General features: G+C 41.3%; 1 protein-coding gene across 1 annotated transcript; it reads right to left on the reverse strand.

Moving 5' to 3' along the window:
* Positions 1 to 1,029: 1,029 nt before the first annotated feature.
* On the reverse strand, positions 1,030 to 7,027 carry TMEM252 (transmembrane protein 252). Its single transcript, XM_059924857.1, has 2 exons — positions 6,702 to 7,027; positions 1,030 to 3,522 (listed from the first exon to the last, which is right to left on the reverse strand). The coding sequence occupies exons 1-2, from the start codon at positions 6,977 to 6,979 to the stop codon at positions 3,285 to 3,287; spliced, it is 516 nt and encodes a 171-aa protein (XP_059780840.1). The 5' UTR covers positions 6,980 to 7,027; the 3' UTR covers positions 1,030 to 3,284.
* Between the last annotated feature and the right edge of the window lie 11,586 nt (positions 7,028 to 18,613).

Genomic DNA, 18,613 nt, shown 5'->3' on the forward strand with positions numbered 1-18,613 from the left:
ATACGATACTTCTCTTTCTCTGTCAGACTTACTTCACTCAGTATGACATCTCTAGGTCCATCCATGTTGCTGCAAATGGCATTATTTCATTCTTTTTTATGGCCGAGTAATATTTCATTGTTTATATGTACCACTTCTTCTTTATCCATTCCTTTGTCGATGGACAATTAGGTGGCTTCCATGTCTTGGCTGTTGTAAACAGTGCTGCAGTGAACGTTGGGGTGCATGTATCCTTTCGCACCATGTTTTTCTCTGGATATATGCCCAAGAGTGGGATTGCAGGGTCATATGGTAGTTCTATTTTTAGTTTTTTAAGGAACCTCCATACTGTTCTCCATAGTGGCTGTACCAATTTACATTCCCACCAACAGTGTAAGAGGGTTCCCTTTTCTCCACACCCTCTCCAGCATTTATCGTTTGTGGATTTTCTGATGATGGCCATTTTGACTTGTGTGAGGTGATATCTCATTGTAGTTTTGATTTGCATTTCTCTAATCCTTAGCGATGTTGAACACCTTTTCATGTGCCTCTTGGCCATCCATATGTCTTCCTTGGAAAAATGTCTATTTAGGTCTTCTCCCCATTTTTTGACTGGGTTGTTTGTTTTGATGATATTAAGCCACATGAGCTGTTTGTAGATTTTGGAGACTAATCCCTTGTCGGTCACATCATTTGCCAATATTTTCTCCCAATCTGTGGGCAACAGGACTCTTTTGTCTGACTCGCCCAGTGGGTTTTAATTGGTAGGCCTCTCAAAGGCAGGATTTGTTGTGGGTAATAACCATGTTTCTGATGCTTGCTTCAGGGTACATTTGTTTTTTAAAAAAAAAAAAAAAGGCAATAAATGCCTATTAGTTGTATTTCTTTATGAAAGGCACATGGCTCATTTTCTGACTCAGTAGTTGATGTTCAATGATGTTAGGCTTTGCAAAAAGATTAACTCATCTGGTTGCTGTGTTCCACATGGAGAATAAAATTTTGACTTACGCTCTATTGATTTTTTTTCTGATACAAAACAGCAAAAAAGGGGAAAGTTTAAGTACAAAATTTATTGCAGGAAAGAGATTAAAACAATTTTCATATGTAAACCAAAATTACATTTGTCTCACATGACTACCAGTAGTTGGAAAAACCATCTATTACAAATTCAAACTCTGGACGATAGCCCAGTTATAGAGCTTGTTCAGGTCAGTGAATGTGCTCAGACCCCGAGGAAAATTTCAGCATAACCATCTCAGTAGGGGGATAGAAAGAGATGACAAGAGAGAAATAATAAATTGCCTTGCTAATAAATGACCGCCTTCCTGTTGGACAACCATGAGTGAGTGACCTTCATGTCCAGTTATGTTCTTGATGTCAAGGATTCAAATCACAGATGCCCAAAGTCCTGCTTTGTGTAAAGGAACCAGGATTTCCTTTTTTTGCTTCCTGTGTATTTGTCAGGACATGCTTCATCTGAGCACTCAGCAGTAACAGGGGAGAGGAGGCTACGGAGGCCCCATCCCATCTCTACAACCCTTATCCTCTTGAAAGCTCTCCATCCTTCCCACCGCTGTCCAAAGCCCTCCTGTGCCCGTTCACCAAGGCTGTCTGTTATCATTAGGAACCATCTTTTCATCATCAGTATAAGAATCAGATGAAAGGAAATTACACCAGGAGGTGAGGGCCAAGCTCCTAGGCAGAAAACTGAGGGCTTATTTACATTTTAAAAGAGAAGCCAGACTGTTAACCCTAAAGCAACCTTTGCTGCCTCTCTTTAAGATAATGCTGCAACCCTGGGGCTCCACTTCCTGTTAGGGCCAACTTCCTCAAGTGGGAGACAAGTCCAAACTGTTCCCTGGGAGGAGGAAGTAGGACAGGATTAGCACAACCTAGCACAAAAGTGTGAAGTCAATATGTCTTCCCATGCCCCTCTAGGAACCTTTCTTCACCCTCCTGGAAATAACTGTATGTTGTTGGAAAGGTTTCTTAACTTCTCAAAGTCTCGATTTATGCATCTGTAAAATGGGAATAACCATAGCACTTATCTCTGAAGGCTATAATGAGGGCTAAATAAAAAGCGTAAAAAGTTCGTAACAGTGCCTGCGATATAAAAGGCATTCCCCGATTGTTAGATATTAATCCCAACATGAAGTCCTCACTTGATCGGGGAGGAAACTGAGGCCCAGAGAGATGAAGGTTCTTGCTCAAGCTCTAAAGCATCAGGCTGCATCTCCTCCCACCATTCTGCCACCTGATTTGTCCTCTTGTATTAAAACTTATAATAAGATATAGTGAAGCTGAAGAGGAATCACTGGGCTTTAAAATAAATGTCCTAAGTCTAAAAAGTGCCTGGATCTGTATCTTGAGACACAAAGAATTTTCTGTTAATGATTAAGATACTACAATATAGTCTTCCTTTCTTTCAAATCCTAGAGATTTACAGGGGGGTTCACTGAAATATATGTGTATTTTAAAACTTGTCAAGATTTATGTCCAATTCTGTATTAATACAACCTATGGCTAGTACAGATTCTTTTTTTCCTGAATATTGTGTATTATGAATTTTTAAGTATTCTCTTTGCTCAACTTGAGTCTCTAAGAAATCTTATCATATACGCTTGTACAACCATCCCGTTCTTAAAATACTCATTTAAGATTTTGTACTTGAACCATTTTGAAAGCAAATATTGAAGTCACTTTCCTTTCACATAGAAATAAAATACACATACTTAAAATAAAGTCATTCAAAATAACATTCATGGGTTCCAGAGGCAAATCTCTTACAGTGTGCATTACTGTGTCACTCTGGTAATATAGTAAATGAGGATAACTTCAAAGCCAGCCAGCAGAACCCACAATTTAAACGATAGTGACCCTTCATTGCCAGCATGCTTTCCCTTTGTGATTATTGGTAATGCAGTGCATGAAGGCACGTGGTGTCCAAGCAGCACCTGTTCCTCCCTTTTGGGGGTCTAGGTGATGGGAGAGGAGTTGAGAGAGAGCAGAAAAGCTCTCTGCGGAGCAGAGCTCTCACAACACTTTTGCAGTCCAGAAGTTCACCTGGGTTGGGATCCTTTGAAACGTTTGCCTGGTGCCGACCACACCCTTCCGGGGCTCCGCTCTGCCCTTGCAGGCCAAGCACATGTGCAGAATTGCATTGCTGTCACACGCAGCATCCCCTCTGCAAACTCTCATGTGGGATCACTGATGTGGCTTTTCCTCCCACAGTCCCTGCCTGCGTTTATTATTAGCAGCTGCATCCCATGAGGGTGCGTCATGAGGGCTGGAGAGCTTCCCCTGCTTCAGCACTCTTGGTTTTGCCTTTGAGCATCCTGCAGTGGCGTTGCTGCCTCCACCGTGTCTGCTACAGACTCGTCATAGGATGGTGGGGCCTCTGGGTGGGCATCGCCTTCATCCGCAAATTCGAGGCCCGTCTCTGTATACGGAGGTGGAGGAACACCCGAGCTCTCTTGCTCTGCAGGACAGGCTTGCTTTTCAGCATCAAGACTCTCTTCATAAGCAGGAGGGTAGAAATCTGGCCTGGGGGGACAAAATGCCACAAACATACATGTGTTATTTAAGTGGTTCATGCCAAAGAGGCATATGTCTGCCTCTCTCAGATCACATTGTGTGAAGTTAAACTGTTAAGAAACATTGATTTTGAAACAGATGTTCTTCTTCCCTGGCATCACCAGTTTTTTAAAAATGTGCTGCTCTTCCAGCAAAACCCTCTTTATCAGCCGTTGGATGTGTGCCTCTATACTCATATTTTTCCCATTGGGTTATTCCAAACTATTCCCTCTCTCTTACTCGTTGGAACCAGGGACTTTCAGTGTGAGATCCTTATCAGGGGTAGGGGACATGGGGGCCTTGACTGTGGAGCATCTCTCTATCCAGTTATTTAGTTCATTCACGTCTTTGTCCCCATTCACACACATCATCTTCTACTCGATTGCACTCACTGTCTCAGATCCTCACAACCAACAAAATGGTGAATGAAAACCAGCTCCATGAAGATTCCTGAACTCTAGCAGATGCTTCTCTCTTTCCTATCACTCTTTCAATCAGCTAGTCCGCCCCTCCTCCCGCCGCCATACTTATTTCTCAAACTATTTCAACTGACAACTTTATGTAGATTTCAGTAGTGGCCCTTTCCATGCCAACAGGCCAATGGCTAAAGGAGCCATTCATGCCAGAGCTGATGTACTCATTAGTAATCTTGCCCAGTGTTGCTAATTGCTAAATCCTCTGGCTTCTCCATCGTGAATGGGATTGGGGGTGGCGTGGAGGTGAAGAAGAGAGAGGGTGAGCTTGATTTAGTCGTGTATTTATAGAGTGAATCGTTCCAGTGCCTGCAGGGAGTGTGTGTGTGGTATGTAACCACAACAGAACGGGGACTGCCATTTGTAGCCACAGCTCCATTCCAACGTTACCAGGCCCAAAACCAAAGAGCTGAAGGAGCTATCTACTGTACAGCATAAATCTCAGCCTTCACTCAGAATAGCCAAGGCTGTGCCATGGGGCACATGTGTAAAGGCACTGAAGACAGAAAGTTGAGCTGTTCCCTGGAGTGATTTGAGAGGCTCCAGGATGACTGCTGCCTGCCCCCATGTCCCATCCACTTCTCCCAACCCCCAGCCCCCCCACACTGCTTCACATTCCCAGGGTCCTGAGTTCCACCATTGCAGACCCCTTGGGGTACCCATTTAGAATGCAAATACTTCTGAGAAATGTAACTTACCATTTACTGACTTACTAGCCATTCTGAGTGGGCTGGGCATCTATTAGATGCAGCAGAAAGAGGCAGTAAAAAGGAGGTGTCGTGATACCATAGTTTAAAGTATTTCAGCACAGACAGTACAATATTATGCATGTGTTAGTAAATTAAGCTACATCCTAAAGGCAATCAGTTACTCTTATCAGGAATTCACACTCTGGAGGCAATCATCTAACATTTATACCAAAAAAAAAAAAAAGAAAGAAAACCATCACTCTAGAAGCATCTTCTACAATCACTTCAGTTATCTTTAATTTTTTATCAAACCCAGAGACCTTGCAGTTAGTATAATAAACATTGGAAATGGGTTTTGGTCATTGTAATTAGTATCTTATTAATTAGCATAATCATGTCAAAAATCAACTGTCATGGATAAAAATCACTTATATTCAAGGTACATGGAGTAGCTAAAATATTGTCTGGCCAAAAAGTTCGTTCGGGGTTTTCCATAAGATGTTACAGAAAAACCTGAACAAACTTTTTGGCCGACCCAATATCTTAGATGAAGAGAACAAAAGAATTTATGGAGTCTTGCAGACTGTACCTTAAGGATGATGCCTGAGGTTTTATCCCTAAATGATTCCGTGTTCAGCCAAAAATTAGTAGATTTTTGGTTGTCTGATACTTACCATAAGGTTAACTGAAAATTTTTTATTGTGGTAAAGTACATATAACATAAAATTTACCACTTTAGCAATTTTAAGTGTACAGTTCAATGGTATTAAATACATTCACATTGTTTTGCAGCCATCACCATTATCCATCTTCAGAACTTTTTCATCATTCCAGACTGAAACTCTGTACTCATTAAACAGTAACTCTCCATTCCCGCCTCCCCCGGCACCTGGTAACCACTGCTGTACATTCTGTCTATGAATCTGACTGCTCTAGGTACCTCATATAAGTGGAATCATATAATATTTGTCTTTTGGGCTTATTTCTGGCCTATTTCACTTAGCGTAATGTCTTCAAGTTTCTTTCATGTTATAGCTGCATCAGTATTTCCTTTCTTTTTAAGGACGAATAATATTCCATCTTTTGTACGTACCATATTTTGTTTATCCATTCATCCACTGATGGATATATGGGTTGTTTCCACCTTTTGGCTATTGTGAAGAATGCTGCTATGAACATTGGTGTACAAATATCTGTTCAAGTCCCTGCCTTCAATGATTTTGTCTATATACCCAGAAGTGGAATTGCTAGATCAAGTGGTAATTCTACATTTAATGTTTTGAGGATCCTCCATACCACAGAGCAGCTGCACTATTTTGTATTCCCACCAGCAGCGCACAAGTTTTCCAGTTTTTCTACATCCTTGCTAACCTTGTTGTTTTCTGCTTATTTGATAATAGCCATCCTAATGGGTATGAGGTAGTAAGGTTAACCAATTATTACCTCTGGAATATGAGTGTCTTGTCTCAGGGAAATCTTTCATGCAATGTGTGATCAGAACACCTAAGAGTACAGAAAGCTGGGACTTCACTGAGTTCCTGAAGAGATTATAGAGCTGATTTTATGCTTGCTTGCCCATTTGTTGTGTGCCAGAATTTGGTCTGGGACTTGCTTTCCTTACAACCTGGTAGCCAGGTTATGAGGAATAACTAACCATCACCTGCCTCTAAGGACAGCTCCCATGATACAACAAAAGAAAATGAGTTTGGCCTCTTAAATTGGCTTTGGTGGGTTTTTCAGTGGTGATGGGAGAAGGGTGGTTATCCTCTGGCATAAATTCCCTCTACTTCATAGTTTTCCCCAGAGGCAGCACCATTCTTCCTAATGTCTAATCCCAGAGTAATTCCCTGACAATAAAGCTTCAGTTGTAGACACATAGCCCCATGGGACGTGTAAGTTGCTCCCCAGTGGATTAGAAGTCATTGACCTTTTCCGGAACTCAGCCCCACCTCCGTGCTCCCCAGTCCTCTGGCTTCTCAGCACGTACCTGTCCACTGTGGCCAGGGGCAGGGCCCCCTGAGCACCGTACTGTCTGAACACACGGCTGAACACCCCTTTGCTTTCACTGGCCTGGTGGTAGGTGCTCCAGAAAATTCCACTCAGGAGGATCACAAACCCCAGAGGCAGAAGCAAATAGGCCAGGACCAGGTTCCCCTGGCAGTTGAACAGGGAGCCCGAGGAAATGAAGAAGGCCCCCAGGCAGATCATCAGGAAGCCCGTCAGGAGGGCAAAGGCACAGAGAACTAGACAGGTTCTGTTCTGCATCTCTGCTCCTTTGGAACCCAGCTCCCTGACCCTGCCACTCCCCTGCTTCCCCTGCTCAGAGAGAATGCTCTCATTAGCCAGCTCTCAGCTTTATACGCTCTGCGACCAACTGGCCTTTGGACAATTAAATGAAGCAGGCACTTAGAAGCTATTCATTAACCATTGAAAGTAACTGTAATATCCTTGGATGATTAACCTAAACACACAGCATTGTGTACTGCAGGAAGGAGTGGCATAGCTCTCTTGCTCTTCTGAGCTGAATGGGACCCTAGGCTGACCCCAGTTATCTGAGGGAAGGTCTCCCTTCCTTTGATTAAAAAGGTCTCTTGATTCCCATCGCAGGTGATTCCAAACTAATGCTAGAGAAATTAGCATTCCTTGCTGAACTCTTTTCTTTGTGGTTTGGCAGGGAGTCCTTTCCTAATTGCTTCTTCCTTTTTCTGTCCTAAAAAGATAATTTTTAAGGCTTTTACCATATTTGTCTTGCTTCTCTCAGTGAATCTCCCTTTATTGCCCTCACATTATAATGTTGGAAAGATTCCAAGAAAAAAGCCCCGGGGGTGAACTCCCTGATTCAAAGAGGAGTGTCAGCAGGAGGGGGAAGAAAGTGCTATCAAGAAGGATTGTAATCGACAGATCTTCACGAATGTGAGGGGATTTCGGAGGATGGTTGTAAATGGCAATCATCTGGTGACTTCTGCTCTGAGTCTGATTTTGTATCTTTCCCATTGTCGGGGCCCGAATGTTGAAATAATCCTAGGGTCATTTCTTGTTCATACATAGGTGTTAGATAAATTTTTTTGCTTATTTGCTCAACCACTGGCCACCATACTTGGCTCAGTAGAAGTATTTAAACCAGATCTCACTGTTCCTGCTCTCAAAAAGGCCACAGGTATTTGATAAAAGAGCATTCCCTAAACATGTGTAGCATGTTTCCACCTCCATGAAAAACAAATACGTATGAGAAGTGCTGCTGGTTCAATCCTTACCCTCCCCCCAACATATCTTAGGGTTTCACAGAGCGCACTAAAATATTGAAGGCTCTGAAAAGTCCTACAATTTTTTCCCTCACAAAATACATATTAAATGAAATTTGTTTTGGTAGATGCTGCTAAAAATTTTCCCTTGTCCTCTCCTCTGTACCATTGCTCTATGTAGCACTGCCTTAAAAAATCTTTCCAGAACCAGCCTTCTGTTTTCTGTTTGGAATTCGTTTCTTCCATCTTCTCTGTCTTTGGTTTAGACACCCTACTCCAGAGCAGGTTCATGCCCTGATTCCTTCCTTTTTTATTTGATGCTTTGACATGTCCCTGCCAAAAGTCTCCTCCCAGAGGGACTCTGGATCACGTTTGTCCAGAAAGGTTATCTTCAGTTCCTCTTTGATACTCCACTACTCCACTACTGCATTACTGTTCTTTTCCGTTTACTATCCCAATGGAAAAAGCAGTTCTTTGTGCCATGCCCTAGTAGAAGTTCCATGTACACCCTTTAGTCTCATACCCACCACCTCCTCAGCTCTACTTTCATGTTATGGGCTAGGAGAAAGAGAGAAAGTCACCGGATAAAAAATAATATACAGTCCTTCCTCATTTCACCTCGTAACCTCTATCTTTATTAGCTTCAATCCTTATCCTCACCTACTTTCATCTTCTAATCTTGATATTATCCTTGTAGCCTTAAAGCAACCCCTTCTCCCTTTTTCTCCAATTGTTTCTTTTTTTTGCCATATTCAAAATTTTAATCAAATGTATGTTTACTTCCAGTATCTAACATGCCAATTTATATATATGTTTATTTTTTAATTTTTTAATAGATCTTTATTGGAGTATAATTGCTTCACAATACTGTGTTAGTTTCTGTTGTACAACAAAGTGAACCAGCCATATGCATACATATGTCCCCATATCCCCTCCCTCTTGAGCCTCCCTCCCATCCTCCCTATCCCACCCCTCTAGGTCATCGCAAAGCACCGAGCCGATCTCCCTGTGCTATGCAGCTGCTTCCCACTAGCTAACTATTTTACATTCGGTATAGTGTATATATGTCGATGCTACTCTGACTTCGCCCCAGCTTCTCCCTCGCACTCCGTGTCCTCAAGTTCATCTTCTATGTCTACATCTTTATTCCTGCCCTGCCACTAGGTTCATCAGTACCATTTTTTTTTTTTTTTAGATTCCATATATATGCGTTAGCATATGGTATTTGTTTTTCTCTTTCTGACTTACTTCACTCTGTAGGACAGACTCTAGGTCCATCCACCTCACTACAAATAACTCAATTTCGTTTCTTTTTATGGCTGAGTAATATTCCATTGTATATATGTGCCACATCTTTATCCATTCATCTGTTGATGGACATTTAGGTTGGTTCTGTGTCCTGGCTATTGTAATTAGTGCTGCAATGAACACTGTGGTACATGTCTCTTTTTGAATTATGGTCTTCTCAGGGTATATGCCCAGTAGTGGGCTTGCTGGGTCATATGGTAGTTCTATTTTTAGTTTTCTAAGGAACCTCCATATTGTTTTCCATAGTGGTTGTATCAATTTATGTTCCCAGCAGCAATGCAGCAGGGTTCCCTTTTCACCACACCCTTTTCAGGATTTATTGTTTCTAGTTTTTTTGATAATGGCCATTCTGACCGGTATGAGGTGTTACCTCGTTGTAGTTTTGATTTGCATTTCTCTAATAATTAGTGATGTTGAGTATCTTTTCATGTGCCTCTTGGCCATCTGTATATCTTCCTTGGTGAAATGTCTATTTAGGTCTTCTGCCCATTTTTAAACTGGATTGGTTGTCTGTTTGATATTGAGCTCCATGAGCTGTTTGTATATTTTGGAGATTAATCCTTTGTCCAATATATTTATTATTAACATAAAGAATGTTGTACATCCCTCAATGTGCAATTCTTTGAGCACTTTCAGTTAAACTTACAGAGGAGTTCTTGGATCTAATTGGTCTTGAGGTTGACAGATTTCTAAAATGACCCCTGGCGATCCCTCCCTCCTGCTATCCATGTCCTCTTGAGTGTGGGCTGGACATAATGACCTGACTCCAACCAATAGAATATGGCAAAGGTGATGGGATGGTACTTCTGTGATTAGGTTACAAAAGATTGTGACCTCTGTCTTGCTAGCAGACTCTCTCTATTGCCCTCATGGCTTGCGCTCTTTGAAGAAGGAAGCCACCATATTGGAGAAGCCCACATGACAAGGCAGCTACTGGCCGACAGTCAGTAAAGAACTGAGGCTCATAGTCCCCCAGCCAGTGAGGAACTGCATCCTGCCAATGACATGAAAGCCTTGCCCAGTTGAGCCTTGAAATGACCAGACCCTAAGCAACACCTTGATTGAGAGAACTTGAAACCAAGGACCCAGCTAAGTCATGGCCAAATTCCAGACCCACAGAAACTGTGAGATGATAAGTGTGTGCTGTTTAAAGCTGCTAAGTTTTGGGGCAATTTGTTAGGCAACAATGGGTAACTAAAACAGTTCTTTAGGACTTGGAAACCAGAGGAGATAATCGGTTTTATGTGTTTACCCAGTACCGAGCACATAGAAAGTGCCCTATCAAAGTCAGCTATAATCATCCTCACCATTATTATTACTATCATCACTGCTGTAAGTCCAAAAAGCTGGGAAAGACCCAGAATTTCCAACTGAAAGGTCTGCACTAGCACTTGGGTCCCAAGAACAGGTAAATGGTAGAGCCCCCGAGCTACAATTAAGTATTAGAGTAAGGAGGGATAACATTCTCATTGAGAACTGCCCGCACATAGGGTTGGGCTTCTTTGTTTTAAACCAAAACTTGAGGATTAGTCAGGCTGGGCATTATGACAGGTCAGGCCTAGTTCCTGTGATCACATGAATATCTGAGTAAGGAAGTATCTCTATGTTTTCTCTCCTCCAGTTCCAATAAAGGGTAACTAGTGCCTTATAGTTTGTCAGATAGGTTCTTCCTCTCCAACACCCTTTAAGGAGGTGTGTGTCATTCCAGAGCAGTGTATTTTGTTGTGGTGGTTGGTTTTTTGCTTCTTTGTTTTGGTGAGAAATTGAATAGGAAAGAGCAAGATCCAGGAAGTGGCAGAAGGGTGGAAGATCTTAGTTATTTTATATAAAATTTATATAAAATAAAGAGTGAGTCCCTGAGCTCAGAGTATTTAAGGAGTTTATCTGGGATGAGATGGGGCCCCAAGGAGGAAGTATAGGAGAATCTGTAGTATATGAAGAAAGTAGATGAGAAAGGGGGGGTGAGGCAAAAATCAGTATAGAAATATGAATTATTAGGACTTCCCTGGTGGCGCAGTGGTTACGAATCTGCCTGCCAATGCAGGGGACATGAGTTCGATCCCTAGTCTGGGAAGATCCCACATGCCGCAGAGCAACTGAGCTTGTGAGCCACAAGTACTGAGCCCGCGTGTCACAACTACTGAAGCCCGTGCACCTAGAGCCCGAGCTCCGCAACAAGAGAAGCCACCGCAATGAGAAGCCTGCGCACCTCTACAAAGAGTAGCCCCTGCTCGCCGCAACTAGAGAAAGCCCACAAGTAGCAACAAAAACCCAACGCAGCCAAAAATAAATAAACTAATTAACTTTTAAAAAAAAGAAAGAAAGAAATATGAAATATTTCTGAGAACTGTGTGTCTCCTTCATGGTTCTTGAGACATACTAGTGAAGGATTTACGTGGAAGTTATTTTTGCATGATTGTGTTTATTATTATAATTAAATATATAAATTATTAAAATTTTTTTTTTTTACTGTGATTCTGCTTCAGTTCTGAACCACATGCATCACTGCTTTATGAGCATTATTCCCCTTTGATACCTCAAAAATGACCAAGGATAACTAAAACCAGTGATTTGTAGTTTTAAACAATCCTAATTACTTGTGGTTTCCCTGTTTCTTTGTGCTGTGGTATGCCCTCTTTCCCCACAATCACTAGCAGTGGAAACATTTTTGAAAAGTGAAAAATGAAAGAAGGTGTGTGCTTGCTTGTGTGATAATAAAGTAGCACAAACATTGAGAGGAAGCCTCCTGGTCTTCATCAGTCTTGAAGGGGCAGAAACCCCAGTAGAAGAGCAGTTGTAATGATAGAGAGGAAAAAAAGCAGGCCAGATCCTCAGAACTGGGGAAAAATTAAAAGAGTCCAATAAAGAGCCAAACACCAAAAATATCACCTTATAGGGAGGGTGGGAGGGAGGGAGACGCAAGAGGGAAGAGATATGGGAACATATGTATATGTATAACTGATTCACTTTGTTATAAAGCAGAAACTAACACACCATTGTAAAGCAATTATACTCCAATAAAGATGTTAAAAAAAAAAATCACATTAAAGAGTCAGTTTCAGGAGACCTTTGGGCCTCTGGCTGGCCTTCCTTAGGCTGGGCCCTGTCTTCCGGCTCTGCCTTCACTCCTAGGCCTCCTTTCCTGTGCTCGCCCACCTTGCCACTTAGCCAGCACTGAGTGTGAGGGGAAGAGGCCAATGATACTGACTCCATTTCAGGCAGAGAAACTGCAAGAGGGAGAGATGGGTGACTCATCTAAGTTAATATGGTCAGCATGAGATTGATGAGAAAATGGATACTCCGGGAGGAGTATGGACAGAGGCCCACCTTCTATAAAGAAACGTTCTGGGACCCAGTGGAAGCCAAGATCCCCCCATCCCAATTCCCATCCTCTCCACAAGAGATTCACCTAAGAAATGATGTCTTCCTTCTAAGCCAGTTTATTTATTATTATCATTCATTAAAATTCACCAATCAACAGTAGTGCCTGACTTGGCAGTAGGCAGTAACATGCTATTTGGTTGACAGCCAAACTGTCTTAAAACGTAATCACTCTTTCAACACTCTGTTCCTTTGAGCATGACTGACCCACCAGTGCTGTTCTGAACATTGAGTGCAGCTGAGTTCCAAGCACTGTTCTGCCTTCTATGTCCGAGCCTCCAAAACCTCACCCTTTTTCCAAACTCTCCAGCGTAAGATGTGTCTTGGAACTTCAAACAGCCCTCTGCACTCCCGTCTTTGTTTACTGAGCACACGGGCCAGCACCCTTCTCTTGAAAGCCGGAAAATCATGTTGCCCTGGATGAGAAGTAGATGGGGACTTTGGAAAGAAGCTAATGGTGTGTAAAGGGTGTTGCGTAGGAGGGGCATGGGGTCAAGAGCTGGGACAGAGTGGCCAGATTTCAGAAGGTCGCTTGGGTTTAGGAAGTGAGGCTCTGTGGGAGGTGGGGAAGGTGAGCATCTGCTCAGTGAGCGATGTCACCTGGTCTGATTTCATGGTGGTGATTACTGAGTGATTTCTGGATTAGCCTTTCACACGTGTGGGTTCACTGGGCACTGGCCACTTCCTCCTCTTGCTCCTTGTTTTCTTTGCTTCTGACCCTTTCCCCCACCTCTCTTTTCTCCCCTCACTCACTCAGGAAGATTTAAATGAAGGCATTTTTAGGTTAGCAGAGGACAAACAGCTTCAGAGAAAAAGTGCGGTGTTGTGAGGTAAGGAGATATTAGACCAGCACGCAGGACTCACGCTCCCCCTGCAATGAACCTAGTGAGTCTCTAGGACAGAGGACTCTGAGCAAGGCCAGAACAGGGTGAGGCCCATGAGGCACTCAACTAGAGTACAGAATTCTGGGGGCACCAAAAAACTTAGTACTCAAGATAAATCAAAATTTCAAACAATGTTTAAAAAATCAAATTGGCAAATATGGCTTATGAGCTGCCCCCTGTTTCTGTAAGTCAAGTTTTGGTGAGGAAATTGGGTCACGTCTTTGGACCAAACAAGACAAATTCTGCTCTAGGGAGAGCTCAGCTTCCAATTTAATCCAGAAACAAGCCAGAAGAGATTTAATTTCTTTATGGATCCTTGGAAAACTGAAAGGAGGCCATACTTCTGTGGCCACTTTGGATCAGAGCAGAAGCCTCAAGCCAGGGCAGCTTTGACTGCCTAGGTTACACCAGTTGGTTTGATGGCCAGTGACCTGTAAATATGAAGTGGGCTCTGTATCCCACCTCATGAAATTTTCTTTAATATTGATCTTCTATTTCCTACCTCCCTGGTTTTTAATATTCTTGGATAACTTAAATGATAGCATAATTATATGTTCCTCAAAGATTTGGTAGAACTCACTCATAAAACCACAGGATCCAAGACCTTTTTTTTTCTCACTTTTTATATCTTACAGTTTGTTTGTTTTTTTTAATTGAATGCCAGATGCTATGCATATGATAGTAGAGTCTAAGATAAGTAGTATTTATGCCATAACTGGAAATGGGAACACCTCCTTCTGTGCTCATTTATCAGTGGACTGGGTCGAGTGAATCTACTCAAGATTTGAACTGAGTTTGGGTTTCATTGTCACTATGGTTACCTTCAGTGCACTACTGGTTTCCAATTCCTTGTGTGTTAACTGGTGCTTGGGGTGAGGGTTGGGTTGCTGGAGGGTTGTTTTTCAATGTTCCTCCTCTGCTCTCAACTGTAGAGCTTCACTGTGTGCCCACAAGGGGTCTTCACACTCACCTATTCCCTCAGCAGTAGACTGCTGTTGCTTGAGACTGGTGCTTGCTAGCTGGGTGGTGGGGTCAGGGGCTTCCTCTGTTATCCTGTCCACCTCAGTCTTAGGCAGGCTCTGTGGTCCTGGGTCTTGGAGTTGAGGTCTTTCTCAGTGGTCCCACGATTTCTCCAACATTAGTCTCCTCTAAAGGTCTGGCCTCAGGATGGTTCCCTGACCCTCCTCTTGAGGTAGAGGGTTTTTTCCTTTTCTCTGACCCCAGCTACATGGGTTTCAGCTCTGTCCTGGGGGAAGAGGTTCTGCTGCCCTTCTCTCCCCAAGCTGCAGCTTAACAAAGCCAGGTGGGGTTTTGACATTCATGTAGCAGCTTGGTGAAGGTCCACGGAAAAGAACCTAGGAAAGTAGGTGCAAACTCCCCTTGTGCCTGCAGTTCCCAGTGGTTCTGTTCTCTCAAGTTAGCCCACATTTGACATTTAACAATTCACTAAAAATGTTAACTGGATTCTTCTTACCGGCTTGTGTGACACTCCGTGTCTCTTCTTCTTCCTGTGTCCTACCACAAGTGAGCCAGGACTCATGTCCCAGCTTCCCTTGGAGGCTCCTGTCTTTCCTTGGTCTTCAGGCTGTTTTCCCTCTAACTTCAGCTCTTTGATGGATTCAAGAAAAATTATGGTTTTGTAGGTTATCAGACATTTTCTTGTTGGGAGAGTGAGAACAAAGCTCTTTCCAGCTTTCTACATTGTAGGCAGAAGCAGACCATCCTTGGCACAATCTTTTTAAATGGGTCAATTTTAGTTACTTTTTCAAAGTTTCCTAGGGATTAATATAGGGTTATCTCCTTTTCTTGAATCAGTTTTGGCAATGTACAGTTTCCTAGAAAACACGCATATTATATATATATATATATATATATATATATATATATATATATATATATATATTTCACTCATAATTTTAAAATCTCCTCTGATTCTGTAGGTATATCACCTTTCCATTTCTTTAACATTGCTATTTGTGTCTTTACACTTTTTCCTTGATGAGACAAGAAACCTATTTTACTAGTTTTTTTCAAAGATACTTGTTCATGTACTGATCTTTTCCAAGAGTCAGCACATTTGGTTTTATTATTCAGGCCTTTTTAAAAAGGACTTTGTTTTGTAAGTTTTATATTTCATTATTATCTGCTTTTATCATTAATAAGATCTTTAGTATACTTTTAGTATACTTTTAAAGAGTTCTTTGTCATTCTTTTGTCTTCAGTAAATCAGTTCTTTACTTTTTTATCATTTATCATATCATATTTCATCAATTTCTGCTCTTTATCTTTAGTAAGTTATTTAGTCTACTTTGAATGAATGTTTTTGCCATTCTTTTTGTAGTATCTTCCATAGAATGCTTAGTTAATTTCTTTACCTTTTTAATTGTTTTCTAATCAATGTAATAAGGCTACACATTTTATCCTGTGAGTCACTTTGGCCTAAATCCCACAAGTTTTTATATGCCATGCTCATATTGTTACTCATTTCCAAATAAAAAGTAATTTAACCTAATATAAAAATAAGCAAAATATATAAACATATAAATGATAGAAAAAGAAATGAAAATAGCCCTTAAATAATGAAAAAATATTCAACCTTACTTGTAATAGGAAAAACAGTAAAATACAATTTCTCACCTATCAGATTGGTAAATCTCAAAGTCTGACAACACATTCTGTTGGTAAGACTTAGGAAAAGGCACTCACTCTCATATGTTACTTGTGGGAACACAAAATCTAGCAAAATTACGCTTTTTTTTTTTCTGACCCAGAAATCACACTTATGGAAATTTGTTCCAAAGATACACTGGCAAAAACCCAAAAGTATAAATGCATACATCCACTCATTACAACAGCACTGTTTATAATTACATAAGACTGGAAACACCCAAATGGCTATGAATAATGGGTCAGAAAAAAAAAACTAAGGTACATCCACATAATACAGTGTTATACAGTTGTAAAGGAATGAGTAATATTTTTACATTACTATAGAATGATATCCAGGATATATTGATAAGATAAAAAGTCAAAGTAAACAATAGAGTTTAGAGTATAAAAAAAGGAGTAGTTGATAAAACAATGGTAGATACATGCCAGTATAAATTTGTCCAAACGCATAGAATATACAACATCAAGACTGAATCCTAATATAAACTATGGGCTCTAGGTGATAATAATCTATCACTATAGGTTCATCAGTTGTGGGGTTTGATAATGGAGGAGGCTATGCATGTGAGTGTGGCATGGGATATATGGGAAATCTCTGCACTTCCGTTCAATCTTGCTGTGAACCTAAGATTGTTCTAAAAGATAAAGTCTATTAAATAAAGTCATTTTTATAAAAGAATGGGATAAAAAATATATATGCATCAATGCCTGTATATTTTCAAAAAGAACCAGTAAAAGTATCAAACAAAATTAATTTTTTAAAAAATGATTACCTTTAGGAAGAGGGAGGTAAAAGTGTAGGAGGGACAAGATTGGAAAACAGACTTGTCTGAATGTGCCTTTTGAAAATAGTTTTGACATTGGAACTGTATACACGCTTTATATAATTAAAACAAAATTAAATTAAAACTGAAAGACAGGACAATCGCTAAATATTTTCTTTTTTAAATGAAGGACTTAGGGTTTCTGGTTCTGATGTAAGGAACTTGGAATTTGCCGCACCATCCTAACAAGTAAGGAGCTAAATAGACTGAAAAATCAACAATTTTCTTGGATCCATGAGAGTAGGGAGGACACAAGGCAAAGCACTGCCTCCAAGATTGGGAAGACTGACAGGTGAATACAGGGAGTCGTGGCTTCCTGGAGCCCCTCGAGACCAGGAACCATGGTAGGGACTAGTGTGCCAGTGCAGGAAGACACGACTGTAGTTGAAAATTGCTGGGGACTCCCTGTGGACAGCTCTGAGAGTTAAAAACTCCAGAGGGGCCCCATCAGAGCTGGACCCCTGCACAATATTGTGAGATTTACTTCTAGGAGCTCAACCAAGTTCCCACAGGAAATACTGGGGGGAAATCCCCTCATGCTTCTGGCGGGGGGAGGGGAAAAGGATCCATTCTGAAATATCCCTGAGCGCTCTTCTCTTCCTAATGAGGCCTGCCCTCAGGAGAAACTAGTTAAGAGGAGCCTAGCCAACGTGGGAGAATGGAAGTACCCAACTCCAGCTGGCTCTAGCCTTTGATATGGAGGAAGATAAATACCCAAATTCATCCCGTCAGGCCATCCTGTCCCACTTAAGGGGGGAGAAACAAAACAAAACAAAACAGAACTGAGAACACTTGTGAAGTTCACAGTCCAGAGGGCACAAGCTCACTAAAAACCTGAGACACAACCATTCTCATTCCATAGCGCTACAGAACACTTCTCCTCCCTACCACCTCTCCACCACATTACTAAGGGCCTGTTTACTGCTATTCCTCTTACCTGGTACATCATGTCCAGCTGTCAACAAACAAACAAACAACCAAGCAAAAACAAGGCCTACCAAAGGGCAAAAGACAGCATTTGAAACATTAGAACCAGACATTGTAGGGATGTTGGAATTATCAGACAAGGAATTTAAAACAACTATGATTAGTATGCTAAGGGCTCTGATGGATAAAGCAGACAGCGTACAGTCAACAATATAAGCAGGTAGAAATCCTAAGAGATAACCAAAAAGTAATGCTAGAGATAAGAAACACTGCAGTAGAAATGAAGAATGACTTTGATGGCTTGTGTAGACTAGACACAGCTGAAGAAAGACTCTCTGAGCTAGAGAATCTATCAATAGAATCCTCAAACTAAAAAAGTAAAGGGAACAAAAGACTGGAAAAAAAAAAAAAACAACAACAACAGAAGAGACTATCCAAGGACTGTGGGACAACTACAAAAGGTATGGTATGTGTAATGGGAATACCAGAAGGAGAAGAGAGAAAGGAACAGAAGGAATATTTGAAACAATAAGGACTGAGAATTTCTCCAAATGTCAGACACCAAATCAGAGATCCAGGAAGCTCGGAGAACACCAAGCAGGAAAATGCCAACAAACAAACAAACAAATACATCTGGGCATTTTTTTTTTTTTTTTAAGAGAG

This window comes from Balaenoptera ricei, chromosome 6 (genome assembly GCF_028023285.1).
Source record: "Balaenoptera ricei isolate mBalRic1 chromosome 6, mBalRic1.hap2, whole genome shotgun sequence".
NCBI lineage: Eukaryota > Metazoa > Chordata > Mammalia > Artiodactyla > Balaenopteridae > Balaenoptera > Balaenoptera ricei.